Source organism: Pundamilia nyererei, unplaced genomic scaffold (assembly GCF_000239375.1).
Source record: "Pundamilia nyererei isolate P.nyererei 1_Seehausen unplaced genomic scaffold, PunNye1.0 scaffold00498, whole genome shotgun sequence".
Classification (NCBI taxonomy): domain Eukaryota; kingdom Metazoa; phylum Chordata; class Actinopteri; order Cichliformes; family Cichlidae; genus Pundamilia; species Pundamilia nyererei.
Window position 1 is genome coordinate 99,146 of NW_005187899.1, and position 21,553 is coordinate 120,698.

A 21,553-nucleotide genomic window follows, 5' to 3' on the forward strand; every position below is an offset into this window, starting at 1 on the left:
CACACACACACACACACACACACACACACACACACACGCACACGCACACGCACGCTTCAATTAGTCAGTAAGAACAAATGATTGCACTAACACTTGCTGAAATCTGGTCAGGCTCTCAGTTCCTTCCCTTTGAGCTCTTGGTGACAACACAACGACTCATCTCGCAGATCCACCAATAAAAAGTTTGTTCCTCTCCTCCTCCACTTCCTCAGTCATTCAGAGGCGGTCTAAAACAGGCACTGGGGCCGTTTGTTTTTATGTCTTTTTTTTTTTTCTCATGTCTTTCAGCAGAATAATACACTTGCTCCAAACAGAATAGTCACACCTTATTCCCTGGCTGCATCCCTGGAAACCCGGTGTTTCAAAATACTGGATTCTTTCAACATCAGACAGCTTAATAAGCTGGTCCGATCCCCCTGCTGCCAGGTTTCATACACTGGCTCTTCACATTCTGGGTCTAAGAGAGAGAAATGTTTCTTTATCTGGAAATGTATCATAATCATATTCCACGTCTCCAGGGTATTTGAAACAATAACATTATTCTGAACTTTTTGACTGGATTTTTTTTTTCTTTTACTCTAAGAATATTTTGTAGAGTTTGTAAATGTAATGATTTTATTTATTTGTTTGTTTTTGTAAGACAACCAAGTAACAAGACGATCCCAATCAGTGTGGATGATTACGGTGATAAATTTGGAACAGTCTAGGAAGTAATTATCTTCCTGGGAAGTAGATCACAAGAGAGTCTCTCTTTCCTATTTTCTTGATATAAACATGGGTTCATTAAAAATGTTTAAACATCACCTCAGCTGCTCCAGCTGATTTGATATATGATGACTATTATTTTCCACCAAGGAGATGAAATTCAGGACCACTAGTCTCCAAATACTTTCTGGTTGAATCTAATGAGGAATTTTCAGCCGACTGCTTTTGCCGTCTTACATAGACTAGGACAGACATATTGATTGTCGGTGCTTTTAAAAATAATCCAACCTGTCTCATGTGCCTTAATACAGTAGGAGGGTGACTCATGATTAGCCCTAGAGAGCTGACATAAAAAGCCTTTCTGTTTGCACTGTAATTCAGAGCCATCGTCCCCACGCACACCCAACATGACCAGTCTACACATCACTGTGATTAACTGAGTTGGCCTGCAATCTGCCCGAGTACAAACAACACAAAGGAGAAGACTGTCACCCAGATGAAAAGAGGCTCAGATTACATACTTATCACAGAGTGACGCATTTAGACGTTCCCTTTCTGGCACTGGTCCTAATAGGTCCTTTTTGTTGGCCTGATCAGATGTTAGGGATGATTTTAACACATTTTCTGTGTTCATCAATCTCATACTTTATATATGACTAATTTAGGCTAGAGTTTTGGCAGCCCCCCTTATTACCTGAGTCTCCTGTCTCTCCAGCCCATGCGACCCCTGAAAGCAACAGCCACGACCTCTCAGCCTGTCCTGACCATCCAGCAGGTAGAGACCATCTTCTACAAAATCCAGGACATCTTCGAGATCCACAAAGAGTTCTACGACGCCCTCCTACCCAGCATCCAGCAGTGGGACGAGAAGGTCACCGTGGGACATTTGTTCCAGAAGCTGGTGAGTCTGATGTGGGTGACACAAATGACAGTGTGCGGATCTTTTATTTCGCTCGCCGTCATTTGCAGGGTACATGTAAATGGCTGTTAAACGGAGAATTGTCAGGCTTCTCACTGTTTGTACTTTGTGAATCACTTGTCTGAATTAGACTCAGTGTGCGTAAGTGACTGACGCGTGCCCCCGCGACTGTGGCCTGGGCACATTAGCAGAAAAGTTGCAGCTTCTGAACTATCACGCTGTCATACTTGCAGTGGATTAAACAGGTGCTTTCAGTACATAATGGAACAGCGGCACTGTAACGTGCATGTAAATGTGCCTGTGTGTGGAATTAGACGGTTTCCAGGCCTCGGCTCGTCACTAAGTGGGTTAGAGCGGTGTAATGTCAGATTTGCAGTGGATAATGTGATTTGAAGAGACGCATAACGCCGCGTATGTATGTATGCTGGACAATGTTTTCTTGGTGGAATAAAATTAATCTGTATATAAGGTGTGAAAAGGCTGAGGCACCCGTCAGTAATTATTTAGTTGGGTGGACCAGTTTTAATGTTTTGGGAACACAAGCTGTGGAGTGGCTGGTGTCATTGAAATATACACCTGCACAGTTTGTACCGATCCTTCATTGTGAGTGTACAGACAGGTGGTAACACTGTGGTTTGTAATTTTCCTTGACTGGAAACTCTGCGAGAGCACCAACTGTCTTTAGAAAAGCGGGAGCAGAAAGCTTTAAGTTTATTTTAGCTGCTGGTAACAACAGGGCTTTGCTCTAACGCTGGGAGCCTTGGACACAAGAAGTCAACAAAACCAAGTATATACTGGAGCCTGCTTTTTAGTCCTGTTACTGTAATACAGCCTCATTTTAGACTGCGATCAGTCATTACGTATCAGCATCAGAGGTCAAGTTTTCTGAAAATCTACTGAAAACAAAGATGTGACATAAGGTTTTAAAAGTGGTACCATGGATGCAGCTGCTAAAAATCTTGGTCAAGTTTGAATCCCGGTGACCTTAATCTTAATGTCAGAGGTCAACTTTTCAGAAAATCACCTAGGATTTTTAAATTTATACCATCGGTGCATCTACTAGAAAGAGGTTAATTCATTAAGATCCGATGTGTGATTTAAGAGTTCCTTTAACGTTCTTGATCAGTGTATATATATACGTATGCGTTTATCACACTGTTGAATGTATGTGTTCACATACCAGCCCCTTTGGTTTCACACCACAGAAGTGAGAACGTCGTTTTCCTTATGTTTTCATGGTGTCATTTTGAGGAACCTGGTAAGGTCATTCTAATTAAAAACACAGCTCTTTAGGGAGTAGATCTCATTTTCAGTTTTGGTTTTCAGGTACTTTTTGATGCAAGCAACTGTTATTCACCATGACTTAGTCAGACGTGTGAAACTCAGCGTTTGTTTGTGATGAAGAAAACGTTAAATAGACTTTTTACTTCGCCCATGTATAGGACATTTTTAAAGCTTGGATATTAATAATAATATTTCATTAACAGCTTGATGTTTATCTTTATGATTAAAACATTTGATGAAGCACTTTAATTAATAAGAGGAAATGATGAATATTCAGACATGAAGTATGTTGGTGTTAGTGAAAGATTTAACAGGAGAGAAAATGAGCACAGTTTTGATACAGTTGTTTAAACTCCTATGAGTTTAAGTACTTCTATTCAACAGACCCCTCCTCACTGTGGACGGCCAGCGCTAAGCGGCACCTATTAGTGTAGTCATCAGCTCCCATCTGTGGTGTGTATTTGTGCGTACATGAATATGTCGTGTTTCAGCAAAACATTAGTCAGAGTGGCTGTGTGAGAGTGCAGATGGCAGTTTAATTAGCTGGTCTGCTCCCTGCTGCTCCTCGTCAGCAGTATGGAGCAACAAGGACAGGCAGGGTTACAGAAAACAGGCCGAGACGGGGATAAAGACCTGCTACAGGTCCAAGTTTGTTTTTCACTTTTCTCAGATGAGAGAAAGGCTTAGCTATAGCCTGTGTCTGCAAGGGATGCAATTGTCTGAGCGAATTATTATAGTCCTAGTCGCTCTAGAGGCACAAAGTAGGAGAGGTTCAATTTACTGTGGATGTGGTGCTGATAAAAACAGTACCACAACTCCATCTTTTACACAGTAGTCACATAATAATGTTTTTAATCATATATTTGCTGATGGATTTTAGTAGCTGGTTATTTTCACAGCAACTGAAGCTTACTCAAATTCAGCACAGGCATTAAGTATTGCAGCCAGGCTCAGTTGTAATAGCTTTAGAGAATTTAAATTAAGCCTAATCGAAATTTGAGCAAACCTGAAAAAATACTAGCAAAGCTAGTTTCCCCATTATGTTGGGCGTTCACCCTCGTGTTTAACACCTCAGACAATATCAAAGATGTACCTGTCTAACATGGTTTCACCTGATGTTTTTAAAGTCCCAATTTGTAAAACCTCAAGTTAGTGTTTCTGCCATCACTTTCTTGGCTGCAAAAAAAACTGGGTGTAACAAAGTGCAAGTTTAACTGTGAAACCACATGCTAATGACGTGTGATTGATAACTCGTTAGCCAATGAGCGTGCGGTTTCATACCACAAGTATTCTTCTATTTTAAAACATGGTACGACCAAGATTTTCAATTCAGACTTGAGTTATTTATCATATTTATTACTTATAATATTACTTGATGGTGTATTTCTTTCTTTCAGCATGACTTAAAATGAGTGACTGAGTCCTTAAATTCACCAGAAAATTTACAGATATCAAGACAGAAATATGCTTTGCTATAGATTTCTATGGGACCAGAAATCTTTTTTTTTTTTTTTTCTTCAACCATAGATATCACCATGCGATATCCTCAGATAGAAAACAAGTCTAAGATAATTTTGGATTTACTTAATTCTTCTGACCAGGAAGCTACATGCAAGTTTTATACTGCTTGTTGCTAGCATGCTAATTGAGATTTATGAATGTAACTAAGGTTTTGTGAATTTTGGATGAACGTCTCTTGCAGTCAGGAATAATAGAATAAAACTATGAAGGCAAACGTGGTAAACACTAGAACAGCTTTAGATCAGGCAGATAAGTATTTTACCATTGTCAGTAGTAGACTTTAGCATGCTAACACTCTTATCATTTTGTAGAGTAGTAGCATTAGCATACTATTAGCATTAAGTATACCTTCATAGGTTTTTTTTCTTCTTGTCCTTAGACTTATTTCTACATTATTATAATTTATTTAGGAAAGAATAGTAAGAAGAGGGTAATACAGTGTTGGCTACCGATACCTTAAAGAAAGTAGACAAAACTTATACAATTGCTAGATAATTAGAATTTTTTACGTGAGGTTTGAATATGAGACAAACACTGATTTCTAGGGGAAAATGTCTATTCCCCAACTGGTTGTTAGTGCTTTGTGGAGGTTATTTGCTCTCCATGGGTGAAATCTGTTAGAAAGAAGATGCCGTACCAAAAACTTCCAAGTAATTGCTTTGGTTGTAAGCAGTTCCCTTTAGTTTTTCATGTCTGTCTGCAAATACTTGCTAACTTCTAGCCGAGCAGTAGTGAAATGTGAAGAAATGCCTCAGCGCCATAGCAAACATGTTTCAAAAAGTGCAACTTTTATTTTGGAGGAAAACTTTCTCCATCGTGGCTCAACAGTTGGCAGTTAGTCTTGTAATCGAAAGGTTGCTGGTTCAGCCCGGCTCAGACAGTGTCGGTCGTTGTGTCCTTGGGCAAGACACTTCACCTACCGCCTACTGGTGATGGCCAGAGGGGCCGATGGCGCGATATGGCAGCCTCGCTTCTGTCAGTGGCTACAACTGTACCTGCTTTCACCAGTGTGTGAATGTGAGAGTGAATGAATAGTGGAATTGTAAAGCGCTTTGAGGGTCTCGAAAAGCGCTATATAAATGCAATCTATTATTATTATTATTATTATTAATTTGCATCACTTTTCACAGTTTTATTGCAGCTCAGAGAGTAGCTGGACAGTGTTTGAGGACAAGTCCAATCACACTATGAACCCAGTGACCAAAGCAGTCACTTTAATTGAGAAAAAGGTGGTCGACTGGGGGGGTCACTGGCTGGTTGGCTTTAGGACTTTAGACCAGTCATTTCCCCAGCGACTACATCGACCTCTAGCAAGTGCTCCCAACTGGTTGGGGAATACCCATTTCTAGGCCTGTGTGGCTGGTGCCTTATTCACATGATTCTACAGTGTCACCACGATTGTCACAAAATGGCAGCCAACTTAATGCCATGTGGTTTGTGGTCACGTGTTAGCAAAACCTCAAAAGTGGTTGCACCATTTTAGTGTGAGTGTTGTGGCTGACTTGATGGTACTCTGCACACACCTGTGCACAACTGTCTGAAGAAGGAAGATTTTATCTTGGCGATAGAGGAAACTGTGGGCCACTGTAGAAAACGGAGGACGTTGCACATATTGATGGACAATCTAATTGTGGAGTTGGGATTTTTAAACATAAAGAAAAAAGGTCTGCAAGCAGTGTGCTCGTATTTGGCATTGTTTGGAAAAGAACAAGACATATTGTTTGGTTACTGATGTCATATAATAAAGTTTTCATTCACTACATATGGTTCTTTTGCTGCTGTTGATCTTTGTTGCTTATAGCTGATCACTTGCTGTGCTTTAAAAGAGTGGCGAGTGCTCTGAAAAGATTCACTACAGTGTTTAGTTGAGGGTTCGTGTTGCTCTCAAAGCTGCATGCAATTTTTAAAAAAGGCACCTCTAAGCTGGCAAACGTGTCCATGTGGGTTTAAATAGTCCGTAGGCTCTTCTACCAGCTGAAAAGTCTCTCTCCTGTGTTTCTTCATGTTCTACTTCCCACGTTCACTTTCAAACACGACCTGTTGTTTTCTGTCCTGCCACTTTGACCTGTGATTTTTGTTTTCTAAAGCGTGGGCGTTTTGTCTGGACTGTGACTGACACCGCTTTCATACTGAACTCATGAAATCTCATAACGTCATTCTGCTTGGTTTGTTCTTTCCAGCCAAGCTGCCAAATCTCCATCTTTGGAAATTCAGCTATGACACACCGTGGTTTCGCTTTTCCATCCACAGTTTTGGTTTGACATAAAATAGGCTCCAGTTATAAATAGACGATCCACACGTGGTGACATTTGTTTCACTCATCTGTAGTCAGTGTCACACATTACGTGGTTTGACGGTTTTGTCACATCACATATTTGTGTCCTGATGTTTCCCTCCATCGATTGTTGCTATAACATGTTTCAAATGCCGCATGAGGCCGCACACTTCCCTCACGTCTTTGCTTTTGAGCCCAACTTTCTACTTCTCACTCCGAAGGGAAGAGGAAGGAGAGGAAATGAAAATAAGAGGACATGGAGTTTAAGGACAAAAGTCTTACTCATGCACTCTATTCAGCTGAATCCAATCTCATTGCTTTAATAGGATGCAGTCAGCTCTTCAGCCTAGGCATTCAAGCATAGCTGTAGCAGGATGCATATTCATGCACTGCTGGTCTGCAGCTTGTGTTACAATGCACATACAGTGCTGCAGAGAGGGGCTGTTAATGAAAGAGAAGAGGATAGAGAGGGACTCAATCAGGAGGGACTGCAAAGTGCTGCTAGTGAAGTGGCTTTATGGGAATGTGATCAGACTATATGTGTTGACTCAATGAATTTAAATTGAATTGGAAGTGATCATTTAAGGTGAATGCAAAGTAGGGCTTGCTGAATTTTATTTTAGTTGCCATCAGTGCAATGACATACTTGTGTTGACTTCCCGAGTCTCCGGAGTTCATTTAACAATATGAATAAAATGAGAGAAGACTAAACGCCATCATCGTTGTCTTAGTTTGCCTCACACCTTCTCGTTGTTGTTTCCTGAACGTCTTTGCTTCTGCTTTCCTTCAGGCCAGCCAGCTGGGCGTGTACAAGGCCTTTGTGGACAACTACAAGGTGGCGCTGGAGACGGCAGAGAAATGCAGCCAAGCCAACAGCCAGTTCCAGAAGATATCTGAGGTGAGTTCAGCCTCCATGATCTTAAACAACGTGTAACAAGAGAACTTTTAAATAGCAAACATGTCATTTTGTTGCTATGTACTGCATTTTAACATCAGCATATCAAACTTGGCGCAGTAATAATACGGATCCATCAAACCTCCCCTTCACTGGTCTCAAGGGTCTTAAGCCATTATATGAATTCTCTTCAGTGAAGAGAACAGGAGAACAAATAGATGACGACACAAACCAGGCGAGTCGAAACGTCCTCTTTTTGGCAGGAAACAGCAGTGTTTATGGGAAATGTGGTCTTATTTTGAGGAACTGTTGTTGAAAACACAGTTAAGAGGTATTTGTGTTCAAATGTGCTTGGGACAGCACTTAGCCAGCAAGTGTATTAGGTAACAGAACGATGAGAGGTTACATTCACAGAAAAAACATCCAGGCTAGTCTGAGTTTACTGTACAGTACGACTACACGCACTTGAAGCGCAGAGAATATTTTGAGCGTTCAGAACAAAAGAGTATGTGTATTTGGGGATTGCTGGGAAGGTGTCAGTGATGTTAATTAGCTGAAAATGTTTTTGGCAGAAGTGACTGATAGTAACACAACCTCTCATGCCCCTTGTTTACATGCTAGCTTTTCCCGCCTTAGGTCAACACAGGATATAGTTATAGATTGTTCCTTATTGTTAGGTGTGTTCAACAAAGATCGAGAGGCAAAGACATTACAGTAAAGGAAAGTGCTTACAGAATCTAACTATGATTATCCATCTTCATCATCCTTTAAGGAGCATGGGCATCTTTCATTTTTAAGCATCAGACTTTCCACTCCCTGTTATCTTATACACCAGCAAAGGGTACATCTTTCACCATCTTACGATGCTGTGACTGCAGCCATTCCCCAACTCTCTGTGAATGGTACTCATAGCCAATGATCAAATCTTTGATCAGTGGTCATTTGCCTATTAATGATCAAGAAACGGACCTTTTCAGTCATTATACAAATGTACCGTTCCTCCCGTCCAGATGAGTCAAATCAGCTTTTTGGGACCTGCCGCAGAGGTTTGTTGGTGGTATTATTTACTTAATGGGAAACTTGTGAAAGTTCCAACAGCTGTCTCAGTTGGATGCACTGATTCTGTACTTCCATTAGTTCAGCCTCAGCCAAGCAAGTGCAGCACAATCCTGTGAGTGTGCACAATTAATTAAATTGATTATTCCACTCTTTTATTTCTTTCAGAACCTCAAAGTAAAAGGTCCTAAAGACTCCAAAGTCTGTACAACAACTAGTTCAATGGAGGGTAAGTTGGTGTTTGCTTGTATCTCTATGCGTGTGTGTGTGTGTGTGTGTGTGTGTGTGTGTGTGTGTGTGTGTGTGTGTGTGTGTGTGTGTGTGTGTGTGTGTCTCTGTCTAGGCTGGATTGGTGTTTTAAGATTCCAGCCCTGCCTCTTCTTCTTGTGTATGCAGTGGTGAGCTCTGGGAGGCAAACTGGTGCATGTGTGAGTCTGCTCTCTCTCTCTCGCTCTCCCTCTCTCTCGCTCTCTCTCTCTCTCTCTCTCTCTCTCTCTCTGTGCCTGAGAAAGGAGGCAGTGAGCAGGAGTGTAGAGTGAGGAGAGGAGAAGAGGGATATGGAGGTGCTTCTGGTCCTCAGACTGTGTTGTAACTGCACATACGGTAACGACTGCATGTTATGAGCTTCCCGCTTTTTGACATCGGGTATCTGTTAGGACATCTACAGCTTTTACGGCGCTTATGATAGACTGTGTGGAGGCAGTTATTAATTAGCTGTCAGACTGACGTTTGGACTTTTGTGCTCACGCTTGCTGAGGAATTTTGCTTTTTCTGAACATTTGCATGCCTGTGATGAGCTTTTTGAGTGATGAGCCTCTGGAGTGTGGTGTTCACTCAGTCATATACGACTGTCTTTCGATCATATAGAACATACAATAGAGAGCATCTTCAAAATGTATCTGTCTGTTTACAAGCTGGGCACGTTCAGTCTGTATAAGGACTGCTGGCCCCAGGCTGCTCCTCGTACAGAATACTTATCTCAAGAGGATCGGAACGTGTGTGTGTGTGTGTGTGTGTGTGTGTGTGTGTGTGTGTGTGTGTGTGTGTGTGTGTGTGTGTGTGTGTGTGTGTGTGTGTTTGAGAGGTTGTCTGTCGCGGTACGTGCCTGTACTCTGCTGGCGCCTTGGTAACTTCGGCCGTTTTGGGGATTGCGTTCAGTTTGGTGGGTAGAGCTGTAGACGGTCATTAGCAGATAAGATGAGTAGACTGTGCGACTCTGTCGGGCTGAGAGTGGCTGGGTGAGTGTTCATTCTTCAGATTTCAGTGGTATGTACCTGTGAAGTGTCTGTTAATTTATGCATTGCAGATGAGGAATAATCAACCTGTCCCAGTTGTTTTATTCTTTCTTTTCTCATCATTCCTGTTTTAGATGATTTTAAAATGACGTCTTTGGTTTGCTGTAGTTTCACATGGCTGCTATGTGTCATGAAACTAGTCTCATATGCCCTTAACAATCAGGGTGTGTCAATACCCAAGGCACTTCCTTTGATTGCTGTTTATATTACAGTACATTAATTACCTGGTGGGTCAGCCGAGGGGTTTCTCTACCTTAACTTTGCAACAAATGCCTCCTCTATCTACTCTCTTTGTTTCTTTTATTATTTTCCCCTTGTTTCTTTTCTCTGCTCAATCAACTTTTTTTTTAACTTTCCAAAGTATTTAACAGGATCTCAGCTACAGTAAATGGCTGATAGGTTGATAGAAACACAAATACCTGCTCAAACAAGAATCTGATATATTTTAAATGTAAATGGGGACTCATGTCCTACACCATGACCATTTTCTCACTTTCTCTTAATCCTTCTTTATTTCCTTCTGTGTTATCAGTTCTGTCCTGTCCTTCTCACCCTCCTTCACAGGCTTATGGCTGGCATTGGTAGCTGAGAGTTTTGCCAAAATACTGAGGCCTGAAACCTGGCAGTCCTAACTGAGGACTAAAAGTCCTGTCAAACACTTCGCCCACATGGTCAAGCACCTCGTTAGCAAAGATTAACTATTTGTCCATCAGCCAAGTCATCAAGGCGACCTTGGAAAAACGACCAGTCAGGCACGCCTCACTGGGACAGGACATCGACTTCCAATAATCCCCCCCTCTCTATCTGATTCTCACTCTCTCTTTGTGTCTTCATCCTCCCTCGTCCTGACTTTTGACTAGACTTTTAACTCGTCCTTGTCTGTAAAATACATCCAAGTCAGATACTTCACATGATGTGGAGTCAAAAAGTGATGATGCTTAATCCTGCGTTCGGAGAGAACATGAGTAGATTTCTGTCTACATTAGCATTCAGGTGGCAATCCTTAATCTGTCTTTGTATTCAAGAGAGTATCTTCATTATTCAAATCTCTTGTATATAATTATTATGTTTGCATGGTTGAAAAACTAGAGGAAAACGAGACGAGAAAAAGAAAGAAGTAAAGTTTGAGATCTCTGAGCTTCCTTGATAGGTTCATCCTTAATAGTCTTGGACCTATCTTACATAGTATTGCAAATAGACTTGACTTGACTCTAAAGCAGTAAAATGTGATCTTGAGTTTAAAACAGCCTCTGATTGAAACTTGTCATGTAAAAAAAATTCTGGTTGCATGCTTTGCCGATGGCTTTGATGACTTTTTATTTAACCCCAAAATAATCAAAATGTGTCTAATTTTTCATAGTTTCCTGATAAATGAGTATTAATCATTGATCAACTGTGATATTTAAATGCGCAGTACTGGTATATGACGAATACTGTACAGCCTGAATATTATTGGTTCAGACCGACTCGGATTGATTGCAACGTCTGTCCGTGTTTATAAATTAGATCACAGTTACCTGCAAACCTTTGCTAATCTGTGTGAAAGTGACTGCAGTCGAATTGCAACAATTGTTGGAGACAGGTTGCTTGCCACAATGTGACCTGTGCAGTCGCCCTGTGATCCAAGGAGTTTGACGGTGTCCCCTGTTTTAGCTCCAGCTATACTTTGCGTTTTGCGGTTATTCGGAACATGCTACACTGCATGTTAGCATGCTAGCATTAGCTTTTTGCTCAGATATCGTTTTGTCGTGCGACACAACATATGGCACAAAAAATACAGCAGCTTACTGACACAAACTGTACAAAACCTGGCACTTGTGCTTAAGTACTTATACTCAAGTCATCCTGAAGTCATCTAATCCTCCCTGCATTGAAATGAATACAAAACTGCCAACATACCGCACACACAGACACACACACAACAACTTAGATATTCACTGCCCTTGCAGTCAATACAGACTCTGTGGTAAATCCTCCTGGAGGTATCAGTATTGGTTCACTGATCCATGACCCTCAGTGGAGGCGGCATTAATGACCAAACGTTGGAGAAACTTCAAAGAGCAACTGCAAGTCCCTCTCAAAGTCCCTCTATACACTCCATGTGGGCCAGTGTATATTTTAAAAGCAGAGGGTGTGCGTAGAGCGTTAATATGACGTGTTTCATCAGTAGATCTGATAATAGTCACTGTAGGTTTCTGCTCTCGTGCTAATTTCGTAAGTCGCAGGCAGAGGTGTGGCGGAAAGACTAAACACTTACAAGCATCCGAGTGACAGAACAACGCTGTACATATAAAGAGAGCGTTATTGAATACTTTAAATAGATAAAGTTTAAAATTCAAATAGAAGTGTAGCTTTGGCTGTAGATCTCTCTGTGGGAGCAGAGCACAGTCGGTGTGGGGCAAGCTTGCCTGCATACAGAAGACACATCAGTCCTCTCTGTTTCACTGGGCCAGCTTTCCTTCTTCACTTTAGAAATAAGCTGCTTTAACTCTGTTTTCACTTGAATAAATGGAGGTTAGCATGATCAATAAGTGGAACTTTTTCAGATAATTTCACAATGTTTATGACCTTGTGGGAATTTTTTTTTAATTGCATTCGCTCAGTTTCTAGATCATGAGCAGAGGGGTGTTACTGTGCTTTATCGAATGTGTAGTGTGATATTATATTTGTTATTATGAGACCTTGAGGTAATTTAGGCATTTCCTTACATGACTTGTTTGCTTCTTCTCTGTCTCCTCTTAGAGGTTCTCATGTCTGCCATCTTTCCTCCTGCGTATCTGTCATTTGTTTTTCTTTTATTTCTCTCCATCCTTCACTCTGCCCTGTCTGTGGGAGTGTGTCACAGAGAGCTGTCATGTATGTCGGCTGCTGTGTTCACACCACCTTAGCAGCAAAGCCTTCCCCAGGGAATCTAGCCAAGTGCGGTGATACAGGCTTAAACTCTGACTGAGGGGCACTGAGGGTGGCATGTTGGCAGGAGGCAGTCTTATTGCACTTTTTATAGATGCATCCGTCTGCATGTGTTGTTTGTGTTTGCTTTTATGTCCATGTCTGAATATGTACAGCTGTTAAACTGATGAACAACAGTAGCACAAACCTTTGCTGCCCCCATATTGAAATCAGTGTTTTACTTGACCCCCCCTACAAGGCTATTTATGATCAAGTGTTTTTCTTGCTTCAGCAGTGCTTCAGGCTGGAACCTCGTCGTCATTAGGCTTTAATGTTAACCTAAGAATCATCAGCAGTCAGACTGTAAGAGCTGCGTTTAGCTCAGAGTAACCAAAGTGGACATTTTTGTCCTCGTGTGAGCGGTGAAACTGTGACCTACTGTGTGTGTCTGCATGTATTGATTTGCCTGTAAGCAACACTGACTCAGAGCCCTTCTCTTCTCTCTCCCACAGCTCTCCTTTACAAGCCGATTGACCGTGTTACCAGAAGCACCCTGGTTCTTCATGTGAGTACACAGCTTGCACTTGCATGGCTTTCAAGGATCAGCTGAATCTAAAGCTGTTCTGGCAGAAATGTCTTACTTCTAGTGTTTTAGGGTGGAGAAAAGACTGAGAACTGTGTCAAGATAAAAAACCAAAAAATTATAATTGGAGCAGGTTGCAAAGACATCCCTGAGATTAAAAAGACGTGCAAGAATTAAGCCTAAAGCCTGCTTTTTGATGTTTATCGCTGAGTCCTCTCAGTCCAAATCAGCCTACCTCCTTGGAAGAGAAATAATGGTGTAGAAAGTGCCAGCGAAGCAAAGCAGAGATCTCTGGATGTGTCCAGTGTGGTCGCTGTAGTGTAATGCATGATCAGGTTTGCATGAAAGCTGACAGTAAGACGCTCTGTGCATCCAGCATGAGCATGTGTGTCATGTTCTTGTCACGTATGCAAACAAACAGAAGAAAATTGGTTGATGTTAATCTGGGAGGAAAGTAAGAAAAAGTATCTTTGACAGAAAAAACCGAGACACAAGATTGTTTTACTGTTTGTAAGGAGTCTGTGTTTGTGCAGCGCGATGACGTTTTCGAAGAGAAGATGAAAATTAATCTGAATCTCTGCTCACAAAGGTCAGTTGCTTTGTGGTAAATACATTTTTAGATGATTGAATGTACTTTCACAGGATTTGCTGAAACACACTCCAAAGGACCACCCGGACTTCCCCCTCCTGCAGGACGCTCTGCGGATTTCTCAGAACTTCCTCTCCTCCATCAATGAGGAGATTGACCCTCGCAGGACTGCTGTTACTACACCCAAGGGCGAGGTCTGTGTGTGTGTGTTCTTACAACACGTCTTGTCAAGTATAGAGAACTTATGTTCATATCTTTAGAACATTTGTCTTCACTTTTCCTCTCATATGAAATATTATTAGGTACTTTGAGAAAACTATAATAAATGGTTGCATTGCTTTAAAACTCCAAAAGGAACATTTAAGTTAAAAACAAAGACATGCACGTCTCTGTAAAGCAAACTGTAATATATATGTTAATTTAGTAAGTCAACTTATTAATCCACAATCTCAACGATGTTTCGATTCACAGCAACAGTTAACACAGAGTTCTGTTACAGGCCCGTCAGCTGGTGAAGGATGGCTTCCTGGTGGAGGTGTCGGAAAGCTCCAGGAAGCTACGGCACGTCTTCCTCTTCACCGATCTGCTGCTCTGTGCCAAGATGAAAAAGACGGCTGTGGGGTGAGTCCACCTTCATCCTCTGACAGTGTGAAAAGCTGTGAGCGCGATTATCGTTAACGTCAGCCCCCCTATCCCCATTCCCATCTGAAAAATGCTAAAATGATGTGCGAAAGCCAGAGAGTGGAACGGGGACGGGGCGTGGATGGTGCGCCACAAGAGTCGCTTATTAATTCTCGGGGCAGAGAAAAATGCAGGGTGACACGGCTCTGTCACAGACTGTAGGTATATTCATTCGAGGCTTAAGGAGCTTTGGGCGGTGATGGCCTCTTTCTTTCATTTGCTCCCTGTCACAGCAACGTACTTTCATTAAATCTTCAAATGTGCACAGATGTAGTGAAGGGAAATAATTCAAAATCACCCAGCCACTGATCTGAAGTTCCAAAAACTCTGAGCGAGTCAGCTCAACAACTTCTAAATGATGAGACTCAGTCTGGATAAAACGTGTGCTATTTCAAAAATTTCCATTGACAAGCACAAGCCTCTAAATGGAGGGCGTCAGCGATGTTTTTACATATACATTTCACGGTGTCACTTCACTCTGTCCACCTTGCACAGTTTAGGATGTTAAGCTACGTTAAATAAGCTACTGTTTTATAAATTGATAGAAATGCCAGTGTTAACATAAACATTTATCTGCTTCATAACAATGCATTTTATTATTTAGCTCAAGGCTCATGAAGCCTGTTGAACTGGGTTCTGCCTCTTTAAATATCCACGCTTTTTCGTCCTCTCTGTGTTTCTGCCCGTGTGTCGTGCAGTTTTCCAACCCGGCGTGCAACAGAAAGGATCACTTCGGAAAGACGCACTCCCTCTCTGATTCCAGCTGTGGCTAACACGGTGGTGTTTGAAGCGTCGGTAACAAAGAGAAAGACTCGCAGGCATTTTTGTCTGTATTGTTTTGAGCAGTGCAGCAGAGTAGCAGATCTACACGCAGGACAGAGTTATGCTAAATGTATGAATAATAAAAACATTTTAAAAAAGAAGACAAAAGGTGTAAGTAGAAACTGAAGGTGTTGTGTTTCAGGGTGCAAGCTGAGCAGGCGTTAAAGTAAAGAGAGTTGACAGAAAAAGATCGCTCATGTTTGTGTTTGTGTGCGCTGCTGCGTGTCAATCTTTGACACATGTCAGTAGATCGAGGGTCACGCTTACAGCACCGACTCGCCTCCCCTTCGTCTGATTGGTGCCTGCTTTGGTTGACATTCACCGTTTCTCTGTGTCAATTGCAGCCGCCCCTCACTTGGAGGAACACATAGTGTTGCCATAACTACCAAACCTGTAAATGGGGCTATAATATGATCTGGGTTGTTATCTCAGTGTGCTGCCTACAGCCTACGCGCTTACACGCAGAACAGAGCAACCATCCAGAAACTCAATCACCTTGACTTTAGTCACTGAGGAGCCCTAATCCCTGCCAAAAGCTGTGATTATCTGCACTCTATTATTTTAGAATGAGTCAGACTTACGATTGCCCGCTGCACGTTCTGCACCTTGGATAATTCATCATTTCTTTATATATGCACCACCTTTGCTGTCTGGCATTATGATTTGATATGATGATTTATTCATTTCCTTCTCAGTCATGTATCAAACCTAGCTCCACCCCCTTTTCTTTGTGTTTCTCTAAGTCTGTGTCAGAGTCTGATTAGAACAGAAACAAATCGGTGGTCTGTAACATAAAAGGACTTCCCGAAAGACCCAAGAGCGCGTAAACAAGAAGGGCTTGATAATGGAGTGGGTGGGTGGGGCAGAAGATCAGGGGACCATAATCTGCAGCGGGAGGATGTAAAATTAATGTACTTCGTTAATGAAGAAATGACAAAGTCCTTCTGGTGGGAGCCGATTGCATCACTGCGAAAGCTTTGAGTGGGAACATGAGACTAAACACGGAGCAAGAGTCCTTCGTCGACATGGCTGAACAAATCTTTGAAGTTCCAGTTAAAGTGCACGCCTGAAAAAAAAACGAGTGCAGTAAATAAAGTAGATAAACTGTGTTTCGAGTAGCTGCTGCACTGAGATCAGTAAAATCTCATTTGTCATTTTACGCGTGTTCCCTGTTTTGCTCAAGGACATTTTAACATGCAGGCCAGAGAAGCCAGAGTATTGAACCACTCCCAGTCCACAGTGGCTCCACCTTTCAGGTGGTTGTAGTGGTGTGAGTGCAACATGCAGAGGAGAATATCACAGAAATGAGAACATTAAAACTGAGTTTGATTGCTTGATTTGATTGTTTAAATAAATGCATATAGTTGACAGTAAGTTTTATATGTAGGATGCTGGTAGTGTTAACACATGCTTGTTTAGTATGGATTCATTGTGACATCGAGCTGCTTAAACTAGCCGTCTGATGAAGGTATTATGTCGTCGATGAGTCGACTGTGCAGCACTCAGAAATGTTAATTAAAATCTCATTAGAGACGGTGCACATTAGTGTCCTCAGCCCCTGTGGAAATAATGTTGTGCATTCATCATTTTTATTAATGTGACTTTGAATGAGTGGGCTATAAAGAAATGAGGTCAAATGAGCACACGTTTGAATAGAGAAGTGTAACATTTGTTAGTGTGGCTTCAAATTGTAAACCGGTTTGCTTCGGTTTTGTGCGTCCATTCAGTTCAGTCATGATTGAAAAAGAGAAAAAAATTTTTTTTTTTAACTATTTTGACTAATTCTGTTTCATCTCTTCCATTTCCATTCTTGCATCCTCCCATCCTCTCTCTGTCTCTCTGCAGTCGCCATCAGCAGTATGAGTGCAAGTGGTACATCCCTCTAGCGGACTTAACTTTCCAAACCCTGGACGACTCGGATGCTTGCCCGAGCATCCAGGTCCTGCCAGAGCACGAGATTGAGGAGATGAAGATCAAGATCTCGGTCTTAAAGAATGAGATACAGAAAGAGAAGGTAATCCTTTTTCCTGGCATTTGGAGCCCAATTCAATGTATTCGCGAGGCTTACAATGGCTTATTCGGCCATCTTGGGTTTAATTTTGAGATGATCCAGGATTAAAGAATAAAGGGGCAAATTCAGGGTTTGGAGCCCAGTTCTAGACAGCTTTAGAGTAAGAAAAGTTGCTGGTCCTGTTATGAATAACAGGAGCTTTTTGATGTTCATCTTTAAATTCTAACATATGCATAAAACAAATACATTTGAGGCCAAGAGCCACACAATTAGGAGAACTTGGTTATTTTAAAAGCAGCTTCTTTTAGTTTTAATCATCAGCTGGATTCTTTTTATTTAAGAAATAAAAATAAATAAGAAGTAAATCAGAAGTTCGGTGTCATGTCAAAGCTTTGTGACCCTTTACTTCATTTTTTATTATGGCCTACGCAGACTTTACTAAATGAATTGTGACTATTGTGTGAGTGAATACAAGCAGCAAAACAAGTCCAAGTATGAATAATAAACATCCTGAAACTGAGGACAGCTGCCGTTTCCTTGAGTATGAGTGGCAAAAGTGCTGATCCAGATTTAAACTGTGACTTGTGTGTGCCACGGTATGAGTCTGTTTTGTTTAGCACATGCTGAAATGCTAAGTTGTCATTTTGAGGTTGAAATAAAAGATGTTACAAGTACACAGTAATCCACCCCCGCAGCCATAGCTGCGTTTAAAGGAGCGCAGAGTTCCTGTTATTCCCCTCTCACGGCGTTAAAACTCGCCCACCCGGAGCACAGCGAGTGACCACGGCTGGTATGTGGAGTCGCAGGAGGCGAATGCCGGGAGAGATCGAGCTGATTGTATCCAGGCAGGCTCTGACTCACCGCTTCCTGGTGAGGGTTGGGGCTGTGTATGAATTTGTTTTCCTCCAATAACGTCAAGAAACTGCTCCATGAATTATATATAAAGACTCTCACAGTATGGGGCTTGCTTTAAGCAGCTTATAGACACTTTGCTGGAAAATATGAAAGATTTCAATAAGGCAACGCTGAGTAGTCCTCACTTTAAAGTTCAGTTTGTATGTGGTTAAAAATATAGACGAGTGGTTTGATTTTGTCATGACGTACAGAAGAGAAGCAAAAGAAATCCAACTCATTAATAATAGAAATTCTGGTGTTATTGAAAGATCTTCACTTGAACAGTTAATGAATTTTACGTAGCCACCTCCAACCAAACGCAACCAGACAGGGTTGAGTCTAAAACCTAAGAGGTCCTACAAGTGTGATCTCTGCAACCGCTTTGCAGATGTAACACAAACCACTAATCAGCTGCAGTTTAATCTTTCACGCCCCGCTTTTCATACGAAGAGGCGACAATAGAAACCTAACCAAAGACAGGTCACTAAATCTCTTGGTTTAAATGAGGAACTAGATTTTACTGCATATGTTTTTCTTCTTTGTGCGTTACTCTCTTGTTCTCTGTAACTGGTGCACTGCCTTATGATTATCATGCTCTGGTTAAATTTAAACTCGACAAACACTGAGGGACAAAAGGGCACCAGCTTCTGACGTCTTCATACGTTCACACCCTGTTCAGCCACTAAACTTGTTCAGATTTGCCAATCCGTGTTGTTAGGTAGCCAATACTGGAATATGACACTTCGGAGGTGGAAGTTTGGTGTTACGTCTCTGTGAAACTCCCCGACGGAGACTTGTCTGCGTTGGAGGCTTTTTGTTTTTGTAGGCTAAACATGACTGTGCCGTACAAATAAAGATGTTTTAACTGTCAGTCATGTTGTCATTAAAATAACTTAATGAGATCCATAAAGCTGACTGTACACTCAGTGTGACTGTCTTTTTTTCCATCATGTCAGGCGTCTGCTACATCTGCTTCATTCAGTTTCTTAATGGAAAAATACAATTCTAGCTGAAGTAGCTCCAGAAATTTAGTCTCACAGTAAAACCCAATGTTTAAAGAAAATGGATACAAAAGGAAATCAGTCTTATAACTGAGGAAATTGCTGCAAAATCCTCGCACATTGAAATCTGAAATGCCAGAGATGATAAAGAAGAGTACCGACAACGCAACTGGAACCGCACTGAAGCTTTAACACAGGCTGGGTTACACAAGGAACCCAACATCAAGGGCAAGGGCTCTCAAAGTCAGACCATATCACCCCCCCAATCACCCACCCCCCACCTTGCACCTCGACCCTCATTTTGTAAGTCACACTGAATCTAAAAATATAAGCGTCTTCTGTATGTGTCAAGACCTGAGATGAGTCAGAGGAGAAATACAAGTCTCACTGTCTCAATCAGGAAAAGATTGTGACTGTTTCGGATGCTGCACAGCAGTGCTCTGTGTTTTACTCTCTTTTACTTTAATGAGTACATTTCAGCAATCAGCGAGATTCAAACAGTCTCTTTTCCTGTCCGTGTCCTTGTGCAGAAAGCACCGAAGGGCCAGAGCCGCGTGGAGCGTCTCAGGAAGAAGATGAACGAGCAGGAGTCCTGGTTGCTCCTGCACTCCCCCACCATCCCCTTTCGCATCCACAACAAACATGGAAAGGTATTCTGCCCATTCTTAATCTGTTACTGGCTCCATTTGTGTCACTGCACTGTGCAGGTTTCACCACTAGAGGGACACATTTTACTTTCAAAGAGTCTGCTGTTACAGATTTAAAGTTTGAATCCCCCAAAACAGCATCAGAGAATTTCCCATCATTCAGATTGATGTGTGCTAGTGAGGATTTTTTCCAGCTATTTTGGTTGTAATTGCTAACTGTGTGTGTGTGTGTGTGTGTGTGTGTGTGTGTAGAGCTACCTGTTCCTGCTATCCTCTGACTACGAGAGGTCAGAGTGGAGGGAAAGCATTCAGAAACTCCAAAAGAAAGGTACGATTGTGTTCACTTTTCAAACACTGCTCCACAGAAACATAAAGGTTTGACCCCCACCTCCCTATATGATGTTTATGATATTTATTTCCTTTCTTTTTCTTCCAGACCTCCAGTCATGCGTGTTAAGTTCTGTAGAGCTCCAAGTATTGACCAGCTCTTGTTTCAAACTCCGAACAGTCCACAACATTCCTGTCACCGGCAACAAAGACGGTAAGAAACACGAGCAGGAACATTTTTGTCTCCCTCTCCCTCTTCCCTCTGCTTTGAATTTAACTTCACACAAAAGTGCCTGTTACACTCTGAGCACTAAAAAAACCACATAATAAGTTAGGGGGGCCTTGCAGGAGATAAATTTAGGCTACAATATGTTTCTCATCTAGCTCGGAGCAGTCAGTGCCGCGCAGTGTGTCGGTGGCGTGCTCGCAGCTTCTATATGTTTGTTTTTTCCTCCCGATCTCCTCATTGCAGCCACTCTCAGAGTCTTGGGGGGGGGGTGACATTAAAGCCATCTGCTCCATCTACTCTGATCTGCTCAGATGGCAAGAGGGTCTCTCACACAAAGACAATACACATGCACAGTCACAGAGCTCTTACACTGAAAGGCACGCTGTCCTGATGTTTTTGTGTCGTGTTTCCTTTCTGTGCATTAGAATCTCTGTGTTTGATATCCAATAGATTTAAAGTCATTTTCAGATGGATTTTAGTTTTGTATTTTCAAAGTAGTCAGCAGAATGACAAGTGACACTTAAGTGGTAGCATATTTTTTGGTGTGCTTTACCCCACGCCCCCAAACGAGGTGTTTTATTTGACTGAAACTGAACTTTATGTCTGATTCTGTTTTTTTTATTTAACATTTAACACGGCATCAGGCTGTCAAAATAACAGATAAGTAAGTCAGACGTGACAGTACATAACACCACACATGGATACACAACATGACATACAGACAGATTACTGTTAAAAATGCATTTGCACCACTTGACATGGTTTTAATAAGAGAATTAACTCTGTTTGCTTTCCCTAAACAGGTTCTTCTCACTGCTTTGTTGGACTTTTCCTTACATGTTATCTTCCTGCTGCTTTCTGTGAGAGCTTACTGAGATTCCTGTGTTTTAAATCAGACTTCAACTCCTGCGTTGTCTTAGACTTTTGACC

The 21,553-nt window shown here is 41.7% G+C and overlaps 1 protein-coding gene across 4 annotated transcripts in view; it reads left to right on the forward strand.

Moving 5' to 3' along the window:
- abr (ABR activator of RhoGEF and GTPase) overlaps positions 1-21,553 on the forward strand; it is a 118,429-nt gene that overhangs the window by 54,996 nt on the left and 41,880 nt on the right. For 3 of the 4 annotated variants that reach the window (XM_005754043.1, XM_005754044.1, XM_013916176.1), the window contains 10 exons: positions 1,421-1,606; positions 7,495-7,602; positions 8,824-8,884; positions 13,352-13,404; positions 14,065-14,205; positions 14,511-14,632; positions 17,360-17,528; positions 19,951-20,070; positions 20,320-20,395; positions 20,504-20,608. In XM_005754043.1, the coding sequence (XP_005754100.1) occupies positions 1,421-1,606; positions 7,495-7,602; positions 8,824-8,884; positions 13,352-13,404; positions 14,065-14,205; positions 14,511-14,632; positions 17,360-17,528; positions 19,951-20,070; positions 20,320-20,395; positions 20,504-20,608 (1,141 nt within the window). Of the gene's footprint in view, positions 1-1,420; positions 1,607-7,494; positions 7,603-8,823; positions 8,885-9,179; positions 9,259-13,351; positions 13,405-14,064; positions 14,206-14,510; positions 14,633-17,359; positions 17,529-19,950; positions 20,071-20,319; positions 20,396-20,503; positions 20,609-21,553 lie in introns of those variants that run through there. The other variant, XM_005754045.2, reaches the window with a different exon arrangement.